Here is a 20,775-nt window from a genome sequence, read left to right as displayed (position 1 = left end):
CTGCCAGCTGTGTTGGGCCGAAGTTTCAAAGAGTTTTAATTCAAAAGTGGGCCAATAATTTTCCAAAAGATTTTGAACCCAATCCAATCCAATCCGGTCTCTGCAGAACTGCTTCGTCTCCAACGCCAGAAACACGAAATCCCTTTTTTGCCTCTCTCTGTCTCTGGCTCTGTTTCTCGGAGAAGAAACATTTAGGGCTTGATTGATCCGAGTTCTTGATTCCTGAACATCCAAAACCGTACACAAATTCCCAATTCAATACGCTGTCCAATTATCACAAGCACTTCTGAAGCAAACCCTAATTGAGCCCTAAGAACCCCAACAGGCTGGTTTATTAGTCTCGTGTGGAAAACAAAAGGGATTGAAGAGATATGAGCAGAAGCCGAAATGAGTAGGCTTTCATTCAGACCTCGCCCTCTTGATATTCACAAGAAGCTTCCCATTGTCAAGTCTGTTAAGGACTTCGAAGACGATGACACCCCAACTTCTACTCGCAATTCTCAGCTTCTGCGTCTCGCCGCCGATGCCGCCATTGAAACTGAGGTGCCCCAAACCCCCACCAACAAGAAACTCGCTCCTGAAATACCAACTCCTCAGTTTGTTATTGTTGACACTTATGAGCGCGACTATTCTCGCACTTTTGCCCAACCCAATTCGTACCTTCGCGCAAGAGGAGGTTTTTCTAACTTCAAACTCATTGCTTACCTCCATTTTCTTCTTCATATTCTGTTGCTGACACCTTGTTTCCATCATTTGCAGCTCGGGCCGAGCTCGGAGAGTTTGTGGAGTATGACCTAGACAATGAGGATGAGGACTGGCTCTACGAGTTCAACAAAGAAAAGAATATTCTTGCTCCTGACAAGTAATCATTTTACCCATTGTTTTTAGCAAGCAATTAAGGACAGTAGAACTAGCCCCCTTAAGTCCTTCATTCTAATTCATTTGATGCATTTAGGCTGTAAGTTGATAAACCCAATTTCAAAAAATTGATGTTGTGGAATATGCAGACGACCAACCATTCAAGCTTGAATTTGCCGCGTACCCCTTTCCAAAAGAAACTGTCTTATGTTTTTAATCTATTTTCTTCAACTTCTGTTGATGGTAAGCTGATCGTCCAGGTGTGTGCTTATACATGCAGGCTTGAGAGTATTATTTTTAAGTTGGAGGTTTTGGATCATAAGGCGCGAGAAAGAGCAGGAGTTATAACTCCTACACTTGCTTCACCAATCCCTGTACTTCTACAACATGATGTTGCTAGTGAGGTGATGTGCGTTTTTTTTGCTTTTTCCAGATGAACTGACCAGTGCCAATGCTAGTTGTGAATAGTTCTTTTTTGCATTCATTAGCTGTATCGCAATGGTTGTGTCATTCATTTATTTGTGTCAATTTGGTTCTTCTTAGGTCTTACTATATGAGACTGAGGTACATACTTTCATGTTCCTAAACAGAAAAGGTTGCCATTCTCTCAGTTTATGAAGATCCTAAAAGATAATTTCTGGTCATCTTTTATTGAAGATAGAAGTTATATTTCTCTTTTCATAAGAGATCTATTATGTTTGCATTTTGATGCTTATTTTTCTAGTTTTTGGTCTTGTTGAATCCTTTTATGAAGTTACTAATTTGAAAAAAAATTTCTCTTTGGATGTAGGCTCTCCAACCTCAGTCCCTCAGATATGCTGTTATCCAATCTATTTATAATTATTGGAAAGAGAAGGTGTGTAATATACACAAGCTTGAGAGTTTTAGAACCTAATTTGATTACTCAATTTCAGGCAGCTAGACTACCCTGATTTGCATGATACTCAGTTGAGTTTCAGGCTAATTTTTTTCTTTAAAAATATTTTTTCATGAATATGTATTCTTTTCCCCCATTTTTGGCAGCGTGAACGATGGCAGAAGCCTATTTTGCGGCGTTTGCAGGTTAGTTTATTTACTTGATTATGTGCTTATATTGTCACTGCCTATATGTGCTTGCAGATCATTTTATTCTTCATCATGATTTCTTGGTTCTCATCTACACTTTGTGTACAGCCTCCTCCACCGGTTAATGACACCAACCCATACAATGTCTTTAGGCCAAGGGAGAAAACCCACAGACTGCACACAAGAAGGGTAGGTGACAAACGTGTTTGTGTTTTCCTTTTTCCCTGGGTGAAGCTTTTAGTTAATGGTTTTCTATAAACATATTTGTAAATTTGTTTTTATTGCTTGTCCTGCTTTTAGATGCAAAGAAGGGAAAACAATGTGCAGTCATTTGAAAAGCTTCGTCAGGTTTGTATTGCTTTCAAATTTTCTTTTTTCTAGAAATGTTTTTATTTCACAATTTTATATTTGACCATCATAATCACAAGCTTTTCTTTTGGAATTGACTATTCTCAGGTCAGACGCAACCTGGACCAAGCCAAGACCATACTGGAGGCTTTAATCAAGGTGCTTCAATTGAAGTGTTTATAGTTTCCTTGGGTGGTATTATATTCATCTGGGGATGAAATTCTCCTCAATGCTGCTGATTGCTTATGTACAAATGTATGCAGAGAGAAGAGAAAAAGAGGGAAGTCATGGAGATTGAAGTTAGTCTTCAAATAATCCAAATGAAGTACAAGGTATGCTTGGGGTATATTATTCTCTTTGGTTGCTTTAACTACAACAATGCTGCGGTAGCTTTCTCTTTAAGATTGACCTTGACAAACCCATTGTACCATTTGACTTTCATCTAAGTCTACTTCCTGCATGAACTATTTCACAAGGTTGTATGAACAAGTTTGTTTTATTTATTATAAATGAATTAGATAAAACTGGCAGCTCAATTGTAAATTTCTCTATTTTCTTCGTTGTCCTTTTACCTCTCCTATTTCAGGGAGGTTGCTACCAATGTTTGGTATTGTGGTATGTAGCGTAGAGATTGTTATTCCTATTTGGAGCACCCTATGCCGCTGTGAAAGAAAAGTAAAAAGAAATTGTGAAGGAAAAGTAAAAAAGTAATTTCTTTTTACCTCTAAATATGATATGCCTTCCATGAGGCATATAATGCTGTCCACAGAATCATCTGTGTATGAAGGACTCTTAAGTTAAAATCACATGATTAGTACTTGTGTAAACTTTTTCATATACATATTTATCATGAAGTTGATATTGGAAAGGTAATTTTCAGGACATTTGTAGGTAAATTTTCTGGGCCATGTAATACATAATGGTTTAAGATCTGTTGCTGATTCATGTATGACCTTTTTGGATGACCTTTTTGGTTCCTTTGGGTTTCAGCATGAAACTGAGCTCCTGGAAGATAGCTTGGCCCTTCCTGGATTTCCACCTGTATCTTGCAAATTTGGTTCAAGTGAGGATGAATTTGTTGATTCAGATGATGTTGCAAACAGTCGGCCCCGCACACGACCTTCCGCAATACAGAATCCGCCTTTAACTGACTCCAATATGGTTATGGTTCCTACAGGAACCATGAAGCAAGAGTTTAGGCGGCGGCATGCGCCACAAGGGTGGCTTCATAAAATGGTACTTCAATTATCTTCTTGTAAATTGGACTACCTATCCGGCTTTACCATTTTCCCCCTTCCTTTCCTATTTCTTCTGTCTACTAGGGAGATATCTCCATAAGCGATTTCTGAAGTTTGTCACTGTCATGAATTCAATATCTAGTAAGCTACCATGTCAAATGTTAGGGAGTTCTAGCAAAATTAATTTAGAATGTAGGATCCCCTTTGTTTTTTTTTTCTTTTTTTTTTTCGGTTAGTATATATGAGTGAATCTGAACTGTTGGATGGGATTTATGCAGGATCCTCTTGAACCAGTTTTGTTATTTACAAGACCTCTAGTTCCAGAGAAGTTGGCAGCTGCAGGCATTGTTCCACCATCAGATTCTTCAACGCAAAATGGGGTACCAACACCACCTTATAAATTTCGAGGAAGAATTGGCAGAGGAGGCCGATTGGTATTTGATAGATGGAACCCCTTGATGCATACTCCAATAGACTGTGGGAATTCTTTTTATATACCACCTAAACCTCGACCTACAACATACAATTGATTTTCATGCCTCTCGTGTTTCGTCTTCCAGTTGTGGCAGACAACGCACTGGAAAGAGGTGCAATTAACTACTTGGAAGACATTGAGGAGGGTTCCTGGGTAAACTGTGTGGTTGTGTTAACCTTCTCTTACGCCAGGATATGGGTATCCATGGAAGCCTGCCATTCTTGTAATTTTGACTAGAGATCAAGGGTACTTATGGAAGGGAAGGAGGGTTGATGTATCGAATTTTCCTATTGTTAATGCTTGTTAAAATTGTATTCATCTGCCCTGCTCTTCCCCATGTACAAAGCAACTCTAAAATTCTTGAGAGGCAGATCCAATGTCTCATTTCCCTTTACCAATCTTCTTCGGCAACAGAGTGATGAATGTTTGGCAAAATACCGCCATTAGCAGTAGTAAGAGTCCCCAGAAGCATGGGAACAGAGCTACAAAAGCAGTCATTAATCAGTTCAAGTCCTATTAACAGGGATAGTGTAAGAACAAAGTGCAAAAAGCAAGACAAGGCTGGGTGGGTGAAGGCAAGCAAATGTGAAAGCAATGAACTTTAAATTTACATCAAGCATGCATTTGCAAACACCCATTGTCAAATTCATGTCAATCTGCAAATTTAGAGTAATGTGAAAGGAAAATCCCAAAGGTCAATGAATCTGATAAAGATCAATGCAATCTGTCTGCAATCGCCTTTAAGTTGCAGTTAAACATTACATAACTTATCACTCAGCACAGCATAACACAAGGAACAAATTTTCACACATGAGAAGTGAAAACCAAGCTGGCACACCATTGTTAGCATGAACTGATACTCTCAGAGCTACTTTACAACCTCGGTGGCCAAAACGACGCTTCTCGCTCCTTGCTCCTCCCCCGAATCTGGGCTCGCTAAACCACTGGATACATTTCTGCAAAGTCGAAGAAATTTATGCCAGCCTGGAAAGCTTGGTCGAGGCCGGAAACGTGTTTTGCTCGCCGAAAGTCATTGTCCCTGCGAAGAACGAATTTATATTTGAGGATTAGAGGGAGGGGCACAGCTATTGCTTCGCCTGAATGGATTTTCTGGGATCAACAATAAAATCATATCCAAGCCACCATTTTCGTTAATTAAATACTTCCTTCCTTCCTCGGAACTCCTACATTCCTGTTAAGGACAACATGCATGCAAAAGTTTTTCTTTTTGTATTTTTGATGAATTATTTTTGCACATGTGTTAAACCGTAATTTGCAGGAATAAGGCAAGCAGTATTCTTAAATCTCCAAGTTCATGAATGAGAATCAAAATGATATGATATTTGACATTTTATGTGGACTTAACAATTTTAAAAATGTCAAATTGCTACATAGGCTGTCAAATTCAAATCAAACATTTTGTGTTTAACAAAAAATAAAAACCTAGCCTCTAAGAGATAAAGAAAACGAGAGAGAAAACTTCCCATCGAATCTTCGGTGTTCTTCCATTTTTGGTGGACCTATATCGATGTACTCTTTGTTTGGCAGATCTAGATCTTGCGAGGTTGCTCTTTGAGGTGTTGTGACTTAGTCATGGTAGATCCATTATTCATTAATGTTTTGCTCTCTATGTCATGCCCCGAAGGAAGATTAGCGGCGATTTGTTTTCCTTTTGCCGATATTGTTTTAGTTTTTTATTTTGATTTAGTTTGTTTAATAAAGTCTAGAAACTCTGAGTTTTTTGTGTTTTTTTCTCTCATGATTCCACTTAGTTGAGTTTGTTGGGTGTTCTTAGTCTCTTTAAGAGAGTCATGCCGATTAGTGGCTAGTTTTTTACTTTGAAGTCATTAGACTAGATTTGAGGAAATTATGACGATTGAAAGGGGTTTTAGAAAAATTATTGTCAAGTGTGATTCTCTCTACATCGTTTCAGCTTTTTTGCTGGGTCATGTCATTGGGGAAGTTTTACCCATGGTTGCCATATTGTAATTGGGATGGCTCCCTTTAGAGTCTGTGTCCTTTGTACTCTTTATTCTTATTGATCTAATAAAATTCTATGACATTTTTATCACACAATTTTTTTTTTTTGTATTTAACTTATCTCTTGAAGATGTTCTAATAAGCATAATTCTATCAAATAGTTTATTACAAATGAGAATAATAATCCAAAGTTGCATTTATTGCTAGATTCTCATAGAGTTTCGACTAAAATTAAATTAAAAGATATTGTATAATTGACAATCTGTGACGAATAATTGTTTTATCAGCTATTTATTTCATTTACAAGAATGAGGAGTGCAAGAGTTACCCAAGGTGTATCATCCTTACCATTCTCAATACTTGACATGTATCTATTAGTATAATCATAGTTAATTCTTTGCTTTATATTTGTGGAACTATGATTATGACTATGAACATGTGTCAAGTGTTAAAAATGATGATAATGATACACCTTGCGTTAAAGTAATGAGCAAAATACGTCCGTGGATGAATATAGATCGTTCAAAGCATACAAACATTTTACAAGTTAGCTTGTTAAAGATTTCATGTATTATTACAAGACAAATAATATGTAGTTTTTTTTTTCTTTTACACAAAATAGAAGAAATGCGAGAATCAAAATATTGCTAAGAGTTAATGGTATACTACTTCCTATTTACCACTAGCGTTCTAACAATCCCGATTTGTCTTAAAGTGTTTTGGTCTTAAATAGTAACAATTTATTAGTAAACTGATGTATTTATATGGAGGAAGCCTTTTTTTTTTATATGTACAATGGTTTTAAATATATTCGGGGTATTCTAGGGATATTTAAGGGTGGGCAGAGAGGATCATTATTTCTTAAATTTGGTTGTGGAGTGAAAATATAAGGTGGAAGGGTAAATATGACATGTTGGTGGAATCAACATTCTATTTTTGTCACACCATACACATATATGATTATATACTTTCCTTTTCTAGAAACAAGTGGGAGATAGGGGAGTTGAACACAAAAATTCGTGTGACATAATAAAAGGCGACATAATTAAATCAAGCAAAGAACCCTAGCCGCGTACGAGGAGGAGACCTCTTCCATTTTCTTATCAATTTTTTCCTCAAATTTTTTTTTTTCCTGTTGAGTTGGTTTCTTGTAGTGATTTTCCTTGAGCCATGCTCAAATTTGAGTACTTCATTACCATTTTTATGCTCTTTCTTATATCCATTCATTCTCTCAAAATGCCCCCACTAAGATTTCTCATTTGATCTAAATCTAGTGTTACCACGCTTTTTGAAGATTTTACTGCTATCTACTCGGGTGTTTTTGGCCATCTTCGTCTGATAAAGATCTTAATTCAATGTTATGCGAAGTTGGATTATTGGAGACCTTATTTTCTGCAATCCATGTTCCACGTTGATTTCTTGGTTAGATGCGGTGAGTTTAATGTTGGCATTACTTCATGTGATGCAATTAGTTCTCATGATTTAGTAATTAGTATTATGAGTTGTTTTAGGATTTTGGTTGTTTTGGATTGTGTGTGCATTGCTTGAGATGAAGCTTAATTTTGCAGATGTGGATATTTTTAGTTACTTGTGTGAATTTTTTTGTATTGTTGACAATTTTGATTTTTGATTATTAAAAAAAAACACATGACCTCGTATACATGGATGAATACTATTAGCTACTTGAACTACAAACCACTGGTTTATAATTTTCTCATGTAGAAAAAAAACCCAAAACCCTATGAAAAATTTGGAGATGGAGCAGAAAAAAGAAAAAGAAAAAGAAAGGATAATATATCATTTGTGAAAATGTGGATAAAATCAAGGGTATTTCTGTAAATTTGCGTGCTTGGTTTAATGGTGTGGAGTGTGGACTTGGAAACTCCCATCTTCTCTCTCTTTATCTTTATCTATCTGCGGTCTCTTGTCGTCCCTGTTTGTGTCATTAATTTATTTTCGCCTTCAATTATTTTTGGGTGCTTACTTCGCACTGCGTGTAGTAAATAAAATAACCAAAAAAAAAAAAAAAAAAAAACCATTTCGCAATTAAACTCATAAACAAATTAAAAAAAAAAAAAATCATATTTCAATTATAATTTGGCAGCAAATTAATCCCAAATTGAGCAATTGAGATTTGAGCCCCAAAACCCAAGCCCGAAAAAATTCGACTTCTCTCGCTGACCCCTGCTGTCTTCATCTTCTTCCTCTTTCTTCGTCTTCGATTTCGACCCCTTTTTGTGCTTCGTGTCAATTCGCACGTGTGTAGATAAATTTGGGGACGGTGAGAACCGACCTTCTCTCTCTTCGTTGTTCTCTCTCTGCTACTCGCAATCGCCGATCGTCGTCGCCGTCTCGCATACTGGTTGTACTTTTTCAAAGCCCTCTAGCAATTCGGAGCTCCGATCGCTGCTGCTCTTCGTTGTACCTTCAGGTGGGTTGCTCTCATTTTCGGATTCGATTCGATTCGATTCGATTTAGTATCTTAGGGTTACTTACTGGATTGGGATTGTTGTGAAATTAGAAATTCAGCTTGTTTTATTTATTATTGAATTACTTAATTACCCCTTACGACTGCATAGGTTTTGGCTACGATCTTCTTAGCCCCAATTTTTCCCCTTTGTTGATTGACCTCAATTTTCCCCTTTGCTGATTGCTTGTTTTATCCATTTCTCACAAGCTCAATATTTCAATGCTTATCATATCCCATTGTAAATATGCAAAATTTGCAATGTTTACGTGAAAATGGCATTTGATTCTGCTTAGTTCAATATCAATATCAATTTCGAAGCTATTGTTATTGGTATAATTTTGCTTCACATTTTTCATGTATTGTTTTCCATTGTATTCGCACCTGCCCAATTCTACATTTTTACTTGGCTTTCTGCTACTAATTATCTTGCAATTTTGAATGGTTTTTTATTTATTTTTTTGAAGAGAAAATGGTTGTTTATTGATACAGCAATTTTCTCATCATGTCGTGATAATTCAGTTTTTTCTTCCTAAGTACTAGTTTTATTTGTTTGTGCCATTTCTCCTACTAAATGAGACTCATGATTTATGTTCTTTAGTTGACTGAATATATATGATTCCTTTGTTTCGTCACTGTATGTACAGTGTGGAGGGAGTTTATTATGGCTAAAGCATGAGTAGGCCGTGCAGTTCAAAAGTTTTGGTTTTTAAGTTATGCGTTACTTGGTAGTTAGAGTCAGCGTGGGGAAGGATAAAGGAGATGAATGTGCAGACACACATGTCAGGACAGATATCTGGGCAGGTGCCCAATCAGGCAGGCACTCAGATGCCTGTGCTGCCCCAACATAATGGAAATTCCCTTCCTCCCCAAATGCAAAACTTAGGTGGGCCTGCTCGTGCTATGTCTAACATGGATCCTGAGATTCCCACATTACGTTCAATTATGCAAGAAAAGATGTAAGATGCATTTCCTTTGGTGTTATATCCTTATTTATAAGGATATTGAATTGCTTGTTATCATGTCGACTTCTTTATTCTTTGCTCATTTTCTTTGAAGTGTGCTATTCCTTATTAATTGTCACTCTGCAAAGTTAGTATTATTTACTTTAGTTTGGAATTAAATATCATCTTTCCCCAGACCTTAGAAAATTTACATCGGTTGTGAGAATCTTTGAGTTGATATTTGCAAGTTAAATTAACAATGAAATATACTTGACCATCTACATATATTATTTCTTCTCCCTACACTACATTACTCATATTTTGTTCTTTCATGTGGATTGCCTTCTAACCATTCACACTATATTGCAAATATGACAAGTCCTTCCATTGTTGATTTTGTTGTTTATTTCCTCTTTTGGGTAGGAAACTACAACTATATTAAAGAAAGAAGAATTTACAAAAACGAGATTTGGTCCATCAGGAACACAACGGCGGAATCCGAATAACATTTTATTTTATTTTTAATTTTTTTTATCTTTGTGGTAAGAAACACAAACTTTATTACTTAAATGGAGATGTACAAGTAAAATGGACGAGAAGTTTGTTAGCTTTAGGATATGTTAAAAACAAAACACAAACTACATTGAAGTCAATACACCAAGAAACAAAAGTTAATGTTCAAGTCAATACTCCCATCCATCCTGAAATCAAGATGGATTACGCTAAAAAGAAAATGGATGCATTATCTTGTTTGTATGGGATTCCTAAAGCAACAGGTAAACTTCCCACAGATAACATTCGTTGTTAATTTCTTTGAAAGCTATACAGCATAATACGACCTTATTTCATTTGAGTATAAACTGCATAACTACATGGACATTGCGTTATTAGTGTGTTCAAAGATATTTTTGATATATGATTATTCTTGTTTGATTCATTTCTTTTAAAATAGTAGCTGATGTGCCTTTATCTTGAATATCAGATGCATTGACTGGTACATATGCTTTCAGATCCTTGGGGAAAATATTAAGAAATGCTTGATTTTTTTTTGGATGAATAACATATGCTTTATTCATTTGAAAAGAATAAATACAAAGTGGACAAGATATCCACATGCTACAGACTAAAAAAATACAAACTATCAAAGTGTCCATATAATCTTAACCAATATGATCAACCGAATAATTCAAGAAACAGTTAATGCACATATCACAAAGGCTAAACTGTTTTTTCTGTGTCACATGGAAACCTTATTAAGCCGTCTATGGGGAGTCAATTTTGCATATCCTGATTGTTCTTGCATTTTGAAGTGGATTGTCATTTCATGTCTATTTAGTATGCTTTATGTGAAACAAGATTTGGGTCCTGCAAACCACAGATGAATTCTATGAGTGCAACACAATATCTAGTATTTGAAGCCTTGTTCTCTCTCTCTCTCTCTCTCTCTCTCTCTCTCTCTCTCTCTCTCTCTTTCTTCTTCCATATTTATGAAAATATTCCTGATCTCTTAACAATGAATATTACATTTTTGTTTGTGTTGCTTGAGATCCAATAATGCATGATTAGTCAGTTCTTTTATTTATTTGAAAGGGAAAACAAATTTTGGAGTTTTCTTTTGCTGTTTGTTTTTTAGTTGTCTCATAATTGTACTTTTGTTGATTCAAATGTAGTATTCCGCGTTTTATGTTTGAGCATTGTTTACCCGAGTACTGATGTTACCATCTTGCTTTTCAGCTGTCAAATTATACAGCAGCGGCAACATCCCCAGCCAATGAGTGACACAAAGTTTAGGGAGTTTGTTAAAAAATTGGAAGAGGGTTTGTTGCGAAATGCTCAAACAAAGGTTTCTCATTTTCTTTTCTATCTGTTTTTCTATTCACGTCTCTTTTAGGCTATTTAGGTAGATGGTGTTTCTCTCTTTTACCAGTCTTATTGCAAAAGGTTCTTACTTGGTATTATTCATATTTTATCTGAAATAATTATCATTTTAGTAACCTACGGTTGTGTGGTTTGCAAATACTATTTTAGGATGACTATATGAACATGGAAACGTTGGAGAGTCGTTTGCAAAATTTGATGAAACCACCCCAAAACCAGAGCCAACAGTATCAACAGCTTGTTAATTCTTCCTCTCCTATTGGTACAATGATACCGACCCCTGGTATGTCACACAATGGGAACTCAAATATGATGGTTAGTTCTTCTGTGGATGCTTCTATGAACACTACAAGAGGAAGTACTAGCATTGCACCTACTACAGTCAACACAGGGAACCTGTTGCCTGCTGGCCCCTTACCTGGCGGTTCATTCAATAGATCTGACGGTAAATTGTATTTTTTCATCATTTCTCTAAATTGTTTAATCTGCTTCTCCAAACAACTGTTACAAAATCTGCTTTTGTAGGTTCTATGTCTAATGGATATCAGCAATCTCCTGCCAGTTTCTCCATTGGTACTGGAGGAAACATGTCATCAATGGGTGTGCAAAGAATTACTAGCCAAATGATTCCTACTCCTGGGTTTAATAGCAGTAGTAATCAGTCTTACATGAATTTGGAATCTTCAAATAATGGGGGTGGGTTCTCTACTGTTGATTCTTCAATGGTAACACAGCCACAACAGCAAAAGCAGCATATTGGTGGTCAAAATAGCCGTATACTTCATAATGTTGGCAGCCAAATGGGCAGTGGAATAAGGTCTGGCATGCAGCAGAAACCTTATGGGTTGCCAAATGGGGCTCTAAATGGTGGGTTGGGATTGATTGGGAACAATTTACCACTGGTTAATGAATCTGGCACTTCTGAGGGCTATATGGCATTAACACCTTATGCTAACTCTTCCAAACCATCACAACACTTTGATCAACATCAGCGGCCTATAATGCAAGGTATGCTTTCTCTCCCCCCGTCCCTTTCTGTGCGTGCATCACATACGTATATGTATATCATAAATGTCCGGTTTATCTATAAAACTGCAGGTCATTCTGTGTTCCGTTGAGCAGTTTATCATAACAGTAATAATTGTTTTACCAGGTGATAGCTATGGAATGAGTAATGCTGATTCATTTGGGCCTGGAAACTACTATGGTGCTGCAACGCCTGTTGGGTCAATGTTAAATGCTCAGAATTTGAATTCAGTCAGCTCAACAGCTATATCCAAGACCAACCCTCCCCTTATAAGTAATCAGTCGAATATGCACGGTGCACAACAAAGTGTACATGTGAAGCCTCAACAACTTGATCAGTTAGAAAAGATAAATTTCCAAACTCCTCTATCTTCAAGAGAGAATATCCTCCATTCTCATCAACAGCAACAATTTCAACATCAACCTAATCAGTTTCAACAGCAGCAGCAATTAGTTCACCAGCAACGTCAACAGAAGCAGCAGAATCCGCAGCGCCAGCAGATGTTAAACAATGATGCTTTTGGTCAGTCTCAAATGACATCTGATCTCAGCAGTGCAAAGCGTGATATGGACCACCATAATGAAGCTATGCACCAACAAGCTACAGAACCGTTTCGATTATCGGAGATGCATAACCAATTCCATCAGCACTCTGTTGAAGATCGTTTGAGGAATGCTCAGCATATCCCATCCGGTCAACATGATATCTCCTCTTCATTGTCTCAAACTTCTCAGCAAATGCAACAAATATTGCAGCCCCACCAATTGGTTGCAGAGTCTCAAAATGATTTCAGATCTCTCTCTGTTGGAGCTCAATCAGAACCAGTACTGCAAGGTCAATGGCATCCTCAATTGCAAGATGGGAGTCACAGACAGGCCAACATGTCCCATGAGCAGCATGTCCATGAAGATTTCCGTCAGAGGATATCTGGGCAAGATGAAGCTCAGTGTAATAATTCATCTTCAGAAGGACCTAATGTTGTTCAAAATATGGGGTCTAGAAGCATATCTCGTCCCCCCAATTCATCGAGTGCTGCTTCTAGATCTGGTTATGTCAATCGAGATAAATGGTTTCTAAATCAACAGAGATGGCTTCTGTTAATGCTCCATGCTCGTTGTTGTACAGCCCCTGAAGGGAAATGTCGAGAAGCTCGTTGTGTAATTGTTCAAAAATTGGTGCAGCACATGAAGTCCTGCGAATCTTCTCAATGCACATATAGTCGTTGTCGTATTTCAAAGTTATTGGTTCTACATAGCCAGACTTGCAAAAGCAAAAAAGCTTGCCCCGTTTGTGGCCCTGTGTTGAATTATCTGAATAAGGAAAAGAACCGTCGAGTTTCTGATTCCGGTTTGCAGAACTCAATAAATGGATCCGGTAAAGTCTATGATAGTGGGGACACTTCTGCTAGATTGGTTTTGAAGACGGCTCCGGTTGTTGAAACTTCTGAGGATCGGCAACCTTCTATGAAACGCATGAAAATAGAGCAGTCCTCTCAATCTGTTGTTCCTGATAGTGTTAGTGTTAGTTCTGCAGTAAAAGTTTCTGCCATTAGCGAACCCCATGTATCTGAGGATATACAGATTCACGATTACCAACATAGTGAGATTTCTATGCCAGTTAAATCCGAGTTTGCAGAAGTGAAAATGGAAATTCCTGTAAGTTCTGGGCAAGGGAGTCTTGATGAGATGAAGGATAGTGTTGATGATAACTGCAATTCAAGGCATGATGGTGAAGCTGTTTCATATAATGAGCCTGCTGTTTTAGCGAGACAAGAAAACATCAAACTTGAGAAAGAAACTGATCCAGCTAAACAAGAAAATGTTGCCCAGCCTGTGGAAAATGCAGCTGCAACCAAGTCTGGGAAGCCTAAAATAAAGGGGGTGTCAATGACTGAACTTTTCACTCCGGAGCAAGTAAGGGCGCACATTACAGGTCTCAGGCAGTGGGTTGGCCAGGTTAGTTAACGGACGCTCACCCCTTCCCACCTTACCCCCTATTATGCTCCGAGGTATTTGAAAGAAAAGGATTTAGATTTGACAACAAAACTAAATTTGCTAAAGAAAACTAGAAAACATTAGATTGTATGAATTTGAAATGACTAGATGTAGCACATTTAGAATGGATTTGAAATGACTACATGCAAGGAGTCATTTGAAATCCATTTGTTTTCCTTCTTATTCAAATCTTGGCATGCATAGATTGTAGTAGTCTAAACAAACAATTTAACCTTATAATATCATCTAAATCCCTAGGATTTGAAATCACTTTATCCAAATGGACCCTTAGTTTCACTTTTGTAGATAAATCAATACATGTAAGTTCATGATGCAATTCAAACATGTTAGGACATGTTTAGTTTGGTGGAGAATAATTATCGTGTCTGATTTATAGAAAGAAAAAAGTCATGTATAGAAGAGCCTGCAGGGGTTGTACAGGATTCTCTGTATATTGTAGTACTCACTTTGTCTTTCTGTCCTTCAACTTTGGCAAGTTTTCATATGCAAGGTTTTCTACGTAATTCTTATTTTTGTCAAAGATTATCCCTGTTCTTTCCACAATGGCCTTCCTGTCTCTCTTCAAATGGTTATATGTTTAGGGAATCTCCTCATTGCATGGTCTGTTTCTCAGCTCTCTTGGTGTGCCTTGTTGTGGCATTAGCATCATGGTTTTCACTTTTATTTTCGTAACCATGATGCTACAAAGAGTTTTGATTACTTGCTGATAAGTCATAATATATACTTCTAACAGTTGTCATATTGTTGGCCTTTACCATTTTTTGCATGTACACTTCTTTAGGAAAATTGCTATTCTTTGTTTTGGATACTCCATCAGATGTTGATTTTAGAATATAATTAATTTCTTTTCTACTCACAGAGCAAAGCGAAGGCAGAGAAAAATCAAGCAATGGAGAATTCAATGAGTGAGAACTCCTGTCAGTTGTGTGCAGTTGAGAAGCTTACCTTTGAGCCACCACCAATATATTGCACACCTTGTGGCGCTCGTATCAAGCGCAACGCGATGTATTATACTATGGGGGCTGGTGACACACGACATTATTTCTGTATTCCATGCTATAACGAGGCTCGTGGAGACACTATAGTTGTTGATGGGACTGCGATTCCAAAGGCAAGGCTGGAGAAGAAGAAAAATGATGAGGAGACTGAAGAATGGGTATGTCTATTGCTGGAACAAATTTTTTTTTGGGTTCTGTAGTTAAAATGTTCTAGACAGTCAATCTTATGATTTTCACCTCCAATGCTTATATGCAGTGGGTCCAATGTGACAAATGCGAAGCTTGGCAACACCAGATTTGTGCTTTGTTTAATGGCCGAAGAAATGATGGTGGGCAAGCTGAATACACTTGCCCTAATTGCTATATACAAGAGGTTGAGAGGGGAGAGCGTAAGCCTTTACCACAGAGTGCTGTTCTGGGGGCCAAAGATTTACCGAGGACAATACTGAGTGACCATATAGAGCAACGGTTATTTAAGAAACTGAAGGTGGAAAGACAAGAGAGGGCGAGGCAGCAAGGAAAAAGTTATGATGAGGTGATCTATGTAGTGTTATGCTATGTGAACTGTTATGAGGGATCACGCAACACACAATGCTTTCTTTATTATTAATATTTTTTTTTCTCCTTTGCTAATGATATTCTGATGCAGGACAGGAGCAAAGGAATTATACATAGAAAATTAAGTGTTCATTGAACTTGAGTCTCTTGATCTCTGTAACTTGTTGGTAGATAAGATCAAGGAAATTCTAGGAAAAGCATAGAAACTACTAGCATAACGCTGGTAGGATTCTAGGAATCACTCTTTGAGGCCTTTCTATCACACATTGGGTTAGGCTGCATGCTTGCTGGAGAAACCAGTTACATGAACTAACATTAATTTTTCTATAAGGACCATGCACTACTACCCCAACAGGTTACTTTGGACAGACATTCTTTATTATAGGACTATGTATTTATCAAGCACATGAACCCCAGACATTAAAATGTCTTGCTTGCTGCTGTAGACTGGCACCCAACATTATCCATATGCCAGTTAGGACTTTGGTTTTTGAGCCCTCCTTGCTAGGCCTTTGGCGAACTTTTGTAGGAAACTGCCACTTACCCCACATCATTTTTGCCGAAGTTGGTATACATTATTTATAGTGTCAGAATCAGCTAGACTGTTCCCGCTTAAGACTTGGAGGCTGGATCAGTTAAGATGGCTGATAGAAGCATAAATTCGAAAGAAATACTTTTAGGATAAATTACCGTAGAATTGAAAAAAATTTGATCCATGAATTAATCAAGTTTTTGATTATTGGCTAATTTTATCTTTTACTGTTGCTACTAGGTTCCTGGGGCAGAATCACTTGTAATTAGAGTTGTTTCATCAGTTGACAAAAAATTGGAAGTGAAGCAGCGGTTTCTTGAAATTTTTCAGGAAGAAAATTATCCTACAGAGTTCCCATATAAATCTAAGGTTGGGAAGATATTCAAGGCTTATTTGATAATAGAATGGGTTACAGGGAATGGTTTCAATATGATGCTAATTACATAATTTTTTGTCTAGGTTGTATTATTGTTTCAGAAAATTGAAGGTGTAGAAGTATGCCTATTTGGCATGTATGTTCAAGAATTTGGAGCTGAATGTCAATTTCCAAATCAGCGCCGTGTATATCTATCGTATTTGGATTCTGTTAAGTATTTCAGGCCCGAAGTTAAAGCGGTGACGGGAGAAGCTCTCCGCACATTTGTTTACCATGAAATTCTTGTGAGTCCTAGGCTTTCACTAGTATTGTTATTCGCATTATCTGTGTTTTCTTTAGTTTGATATGTTATCTTGGAGCTTTGGCCTTAGTTTATGATACCCTTTCCAGATTGGATACCTTGAATATTGCAAGAAACGAGGGTTTACAAGCTGCTACATATGGGCTTGTCCTCCTTTGAAGGGTGAAGATTATATTTTATATTGTCATCCGGAAATTCAGAAAACACCAAAATCAGATAAGCTTCGTGAATGGTGAGCTTTTAAAACTTTGTGAATTGGCTTGCAGTTATTATTAGCATCAAGTATTCTGTTTCATACATGTCGTTTTCTATCTCCCTGTTTCTTTCAGGTATTTGGCAATGCTCAGGAAAGCTGCCAAGGAAAGCATTGTTGTTGAACTCACTAATCTATATGATCATTTCTTTGTTACTACTGCTGAATGCAAGGCTAAAGTCACTGCAGCTAGGCTGCCTTATTTTGATGGTGACTACTGGCCTGGTGCAGCTGAGGATCTGATTTATCAGATGCGTCAAGAAGAGGATGGGAGAAAACAGAATAAGAAAGGAACAACCAAAAAGACTATAACAAAAAGGGCTTTAAAAGCGTCTGGTCAGACTGATCTTTCTGGTAACGCGTCAAAGGATCTGCTACTAATGCACAAAGTAATTTTATAGTCTTGGTCTTTCAACTGAGTTTTTATCTTCAGTCTTTATAGCTTTTGCTGTTAGATATTCAGAGTTCTAGCATCTAAGAAGCCCAGGTTTTTAATTGATTCTAGTAGCACGTTCACATAGATGTATGAAATCTTATTATAAAAGAATCAGTCTATGAAATCATCTTTAAAAAATTTAATATATGAAAGCTGTTCAATGTTATTAGATTTAATTGCACTTGGTGCTGACTTTTGTATTTATGTTTACCCAGCTTGGTGAAACCATTTGCCCGATGAAGGAAGATTTCATCATGGTTCATTTGCAGTATGCGTGCTCTCACTGTTGTATACTAATGGTATCAGGAAACCGTTGGTCCTGCACCCAATGCAAAAATTTTCAGCTTTGTGATAAGTAAGATTCAATCTTGCATTTTTCTGTTACCTCCTTCCCCTGTATAGCTTCCTAATACTATATTAAAATTTGTTTTTATTACCCCTTTTACCATATTATACGTGCAACGTTTTCTTGCTTATTCATATACAACTGCAATGTGTTTGTAGTTTGTTTATAGAAGAATGGGTTAAGGTCCCTTGTATAGTTGCTAATTGAGTTTAGGGTTTTGTTAGAATTCAGACAGTTTGAGCAGTTCTCTCCTTGATTATGAAAAGTTCACTTTTTTTCGTGCTGCTTCTATTCTTGAAGTTCCTCACTTAATTTTTCATAATCCAATTTTATCTTTCTTTTCTGGAATTGCTGTTGGACTAACATTTACTAATTTCATTTATTCTGTTTACTTTACATGGGACCACAGGTGTTATGAAGCAGAGCAAAAGCGGGAAGAAAGAGACAGGCACCCTTCCAATCAGAGGGAAAAACATGAATTGCGTCCTGTATGTGAATTGTCCTTCCCTTCAGTTATCATGGCTCTGCGAGTTTCTTATTCTCTCTTGTAAACTTGTTTTTTACTCAATGCTGACATCATCATATATTGCAGTTTGACATTACTGATGTACCTGCTGACACAAAGGACAAAGACGAGATTCTTGAGAGTGAATTCTTTGACACCAGACAGGCATTTCTCAGTCTTTGTCAAGGGAATCATTATCAGTATGATACTCTACGGCGGGCTAAACATTCCTCTATGATGGTCCTTTACCATCTTCATAACCCAACTGCTCCTGCATTTGTGACAACATGCAATATATGTCATCTCGACATTGAAACAGGTCAAGGTTGGCGTTGTGAAGTTTGCCCTGAATATGATGTATGCAACAATTGTTATCAGAAGGAAGGAGGTGTAGATCATCATCATAAATTGACAAATCATCCATCCATAGCTGATCGTGATGCACAAAACAAAGAAGCTAGGCAAATGCGAGTTTTACAGGTGCTTTATATAAGTTTTTTCCTCGTTAAAAATGGTCACAGATTTCAGTTACGACACGACCTAGTAAAAATTTCCCATTTATTTAACCGAGATGATGTGATTCCCTTCTTGGACATCTTTTCTACGTTTCTTTTCACTTCATTTTATGAATTAGAATCTTTCCAAATGTAAATGTATTTATAAGTTTTGTGTTCCAGAGGTTTCCTGCAACTTTCTCAGCCTTCGTTCACATCTTTCAGAGTATTATTTATTTCTAGCTTCTCTAGAATGTTATTACAAAATGACCTAAGATGATCTTGGTGTTGCTTTGTTTTAATAATAATTTTGCTGTTGTGTTTTCTTAATAATGCCGAATATGGGATTTAGTAGTGGAGGAAAGGGTTGGATGCCAATGTATCCTGATGAGTTCGAATTCTTATAATTAACACTTTTAATTTTGCAGCTTAGGAAAATGCTTGATCTTCTGGTGCACGCATCACAATGTCGTTCAGCACAATGTCAGTACCCCAATTGTCGTAAGGTGAAGGGGCTTTTCCGCCATGGAATTCAATGCAAAGTCCGGGCATCTGGAGGATGTGTTCTCTGTAAGAAAATGTGGTATCTCCTTCAACTTCATGCTCGAGCTTGCAAAGAATCCGAGTGCCATGTGCCACGCTGCAGGTTTGTGGATTAGTTTTTTTGTATTAAGAGCTGTCAATTTAAATCTCCCCTAGTTCTCTCTCCTGATTCCCTTTTTTTAAGAATTAGATTTAATACATGTGCATGCTTTCAGAGATTTAAAGGAACATTTGAGGAGGCTGCAGCAGCAGTCTGATTCACGAAGAAGAGCTGCTGTTATGGAGATGATGAGACAGAGAGCTGCCGAGCTACACAACAATACTGGGTGACCAAATTGTAAATATAGAAATGGATGTTTTGGAGAAAGAGAACCTTAGGACAGGGCAATGGTTTTCTTGTGCTCCGCAAACACACTACCGGGAACCAGGCGGTGGCAGAAAAAGTGGGGTGCTTATATGGTTAGAAGGCGATAAGCATTACAGTACGGTATATGGTTTAAATTCACTTTTTAGGGAACAATTTTTTTGTTTCTTATCTCCATGACTGAACTCTCCCTAAGAGGAAGACAGGTGAAGTTCATCAACCAGAGCTTGCCCTCTTCAACAGCTGCTAACCATGCCTCCAATGTGAGCGTGCAGATGTGTGGCCCGATTGGTGATTCTTTGATTTTATCCTCTTTGTAATCTGTCAAATGCCATTTGTTAACTGGCAAATGTACTATAATTGTTCTGATCTATCTTAAATGGTTTCTTACAAAGAAATGCGGGAGGGAAGTTAGTTTCAGATCCTTGTTTTTGTCCCTTTTCTCCCTTTTAGTATATTATTGACCCTTTTTGTAGATTGTGTTCTTGTTAATGGAAGAAATAAGTAGCTTCTTCAATACTGTTTCAGTTCATTCTCACCGACATTGGATTTCATGTTCATATATTGTTCCCAAAATTATTAAATTGATTGTTAATTGTTGGCTCTCTCTCTGATAGTGTTTAAACAAGTCACTGTTGACAAAGCAAACGAAATTGCATTGGTTTTGAAGGCTTGTTTCTTTCCACTTAACCCAAAGCCAAACCAAGTACACAACCCAACCGTTGGCTGGCTGCATATGCCTGCCTGCCAACAAATGAAAGGAAAATTGGACCT

The 20,775-nt window shown here is 37.3% G+C and overlaps 2 protein-coding genes across 5 annotated transcripts; both read left to right on the top strand.

The window, feature by feature from the left end:
- Window positions 64-4,378, top strand: LOC18781628. Of its 2 annotated transcripts, XM_020560271.1 has the most exons (12): window positions 71-676; window positions 760-862; window positions 1,139-1,262; window positions 1,402-1,422; window positions 1,649-1,714; window positions 1,882-1,920; window positions 2,032-2,112; window positions 2,224-2,271; window positions 2,380-2,430; window positions 2,535-2,603; window positions 3,262-3,507; window positions 3,788-4,378. In XM_020560271.1, the coding sequence occupies exons 1-12, from the start codon at window positions 388-390 to the stop codon at window positions 4,037-4,039; spliced, it is 1,389 nt and encodes a 462-aa protein (XP_020415860.1). In that variant the 5' UTR covers window positions 71-387; the 3' UTR covers window positions 4,040-4,378. The 2 variants fall into 2 exon arrangements, with proteins under 2 accessions (XP_007215360.1, XP_020415860.1); XM_007215298.2 differs by lacking the exon at window positions 1,402-1,422 and having other exon boundaries at window positions 64-676.
- On the top strand, window positions 7,813-20,533 carry LOC18782131 (histone acetyltransferase HAC1). 3 transcript variants are annotated; one of them, XM_020560266.1, is made up of 17 exons: window positions 7,845-8,395; window positions 9,079-9,390; window positions 11,110-11,218; window positions 11,404-11,698; window positions 11,779-12,261; window positions 12,407-14,235; window positions 15,155-15,451; window positions 15,550-15,828; window positions 16,624-16,752; window positions 16,843-17,043; window positions 17,150-17,292; window positions 17,390-17,702; window positions 17,965-18,104; window positions 18,505-18,583; window positions 18,688-19,080; window positions 19,523-19,740; window positions 19,853-20,533. In XM_020560266.1, the coding sequence occupies exons 2-17, from the start codon at window positions 9,194-9,196 to the stop codon at window positions 19,965-19,967; spliced, it is 5,220 nt and encodes a 1,739-aa protein (XP_020415855.1). In that variant the 5' UTR covers window positions 7,845-8,395; window positions 9,079-9,193; the 3' UTR covers window positions 19,968-20,533. The 3 variants fall into 3 exon arrangements, with proteins under 3 accessions (XP_020415858.1, XP_020415855.1, XP_020415857.1); XM_020560268.1 differs by lacking the exon at window positions 9,079-9,390 and having other exon boundaries at window positions 7,846-8,395; window positions 19,853-20,476; XM_020560269.1 differs by lacking the exons at window positions 18,505-18,583; window positions 18,688-19,080; window positions 19,523-19,740; window positions 19,853-20,533 and having other exon boundaries at window positions 7,813-8,395; window positions 17,390-17,667; window positions 17,965-18,077.

The sequence above is a fragment of the Prunus persica genome, chromosome G3 (assembly GCF_000346465.2).
Source record: "Prunus persica cultivar Lovell chromosome G3, Prunus_persica_NCBIv2, whole genome shotgun sequence".
Classification (NCBI taxonomy): domain Eukaryota; kingdom Viridiplantae; phylum Streptophyta; class Magnoliopsida; order Rosales; family Rosaceae; genus Prunus; species Prunus persica.
This window is presented reverse-complemented; position numbering and strand designations above follow the sequence as displayed.